This window comes from Oratosquilla oratoria, chromosome 23, assembly GCF_046742065.1.
Source record: "Oratosquilla oratoria isolate Oo_2021 chromosome 23, ASM4674206v1, whole genome shotgun sequence".
NCBI classification, from domain to species: domain Eukaryota; kingdom Metazoa; phylum Arthropoda; class Malacostraca; order Stomatopoda; family Squillidae; genus Oratosquilla; species Oratosquilla oratoria.
Window position 1 is genome coordinate 18,526,771 of NC_134799.1, and position 1,440 is coordinate 18,528,210.

General features: G+C 43.8%; 1 protein-coding gene across 1 annotated transcript; it reads right to left on the reverse strand.

Annotated features, from left to right (window-relative positions):
• Positions 1-423: 423 nt before the first annotated feature.
• On the reverse strand, positions 424-768 carry LOC143037718 (uncharacterized). Its single transcript, XM_076206261.1, has one exon. The coding sequence runs from the start codon at positions 766-768 to the stop codon at positions 424-426; it is 345 nt and encodes a 114-aa protein (XP_076062376.1).
• Between the last annotated feature and the right edge of the window lie 672 nt (positions 769-1,440).

Below are 1,440 nucleotides of genomic sequence, written 5' to 3' on the forward strand. Positions count from 1 at the left end.
GATATTCATCTCGTGTTGTCGTTTTCGTTTCTTTATTGTCTTTTCTAAATCTCTCTGTATTAATACATAACTTTATTAGTCATTAGATGCACCCGAGCACTTGTATTTCTTATAAGCCTGTCTCTTTTTAGCAATACTTTTTCAGTTTCTTTATCAAGCCATTTTGGGCGAGCCTAATTTGGTGGACGTCTGTCCTTATATGGTATGTATGAATCATCTTAGTAAGCGTATTTTGAAATATTTCCCACATCTGATCTACAGGTCTTTCGCTTAATTTTACCTCTCAATCTGTAAGCTGACGCTCCTGACGTAGTCCTATGAACAGAGTTTTACTGAAATCGGGTATTTTAGAAACACGAGTATCTATTCTAAAATATTTAAGTAGTTTGAATCTAACTAAGTTTACTGGTATGTTCATGTCCTTCAACAGTTCTCTCGGTCAAGGAACGTCTCCCGAGCACGGACGTCGTCGAGCGATGTTCTCCACTTTCTGAGGGTTTCGTCAACGTTTTGGTCCCATCTCTTCCTCGGTCTTCCCTGGGGACGTCCTGTGTTGGGCACCCAGCGATACCACCTTCTCGGCGTCCTATGTTCCTCCATCCTCTTCATATGTCCATACCACCGCAACTGAGTCCTTTCAACGTAACTGATTATCCTTTCCACATCCATCTGACTCTTAATGTTCTCATTTCTTAGTCTGTCCCTTCTTGTGACTCCATGGATCATACGCAGGACTCGCATCTTCGCTGCCTGCACTCGGGATGTCATTTTCGTCGTCAACGTCCATAACTCATAAGCGTAGGCCAGTATGGGCCGGAGGATGGTCTTATAAACTGTTATCTATACTTTTACTGGTATGTTCTTGTCCTTCAACAGGGAGTACAAGAAGTTGACATTTGCCCTGTACTTCTGAATTCTGTCTTGTGTTGCTCCTTCGTGGGTTCCTTTGTCATCGCACATAACTCCCAAATATTTGTATGCCGTGATCTGCTTCAAGATGATTCCATCAACTTCCACCTGAAGGGGTTCGTTTTGTTGGGATAATACTATTACTTCCGTCTTCTGCAGATTAAGTTTAAGTCCATGGTCTTTCAGAACTTTGTTCCATAGTTCAACCGTTACCCCAAGCGACTCCAAAGCAGCCTCTATTATTCCAACATCGTCCGCGTAGTCGACCTTATCCGCCTCCCCCGTTCCCTTGGCGGGTTCCATATTCTTCACACTCTTGATGACATGATCCATCAGGAGTATGAAGAGGACTGATCCTTGCCTTACTCCTGATCCAGCGCTGAACCAGACAGTTTTGTCTCCGATGGGTTGTACAGTTCTCTTGTTCGATTCATATAGGCTGCAAATTGCTCTTCTCAGTGTTCGCGGAATCCCATGATCGACGTGTCGAAGTACTTTCCACAGTTCTTTCCTTGGCACTCGGTCGAAAGC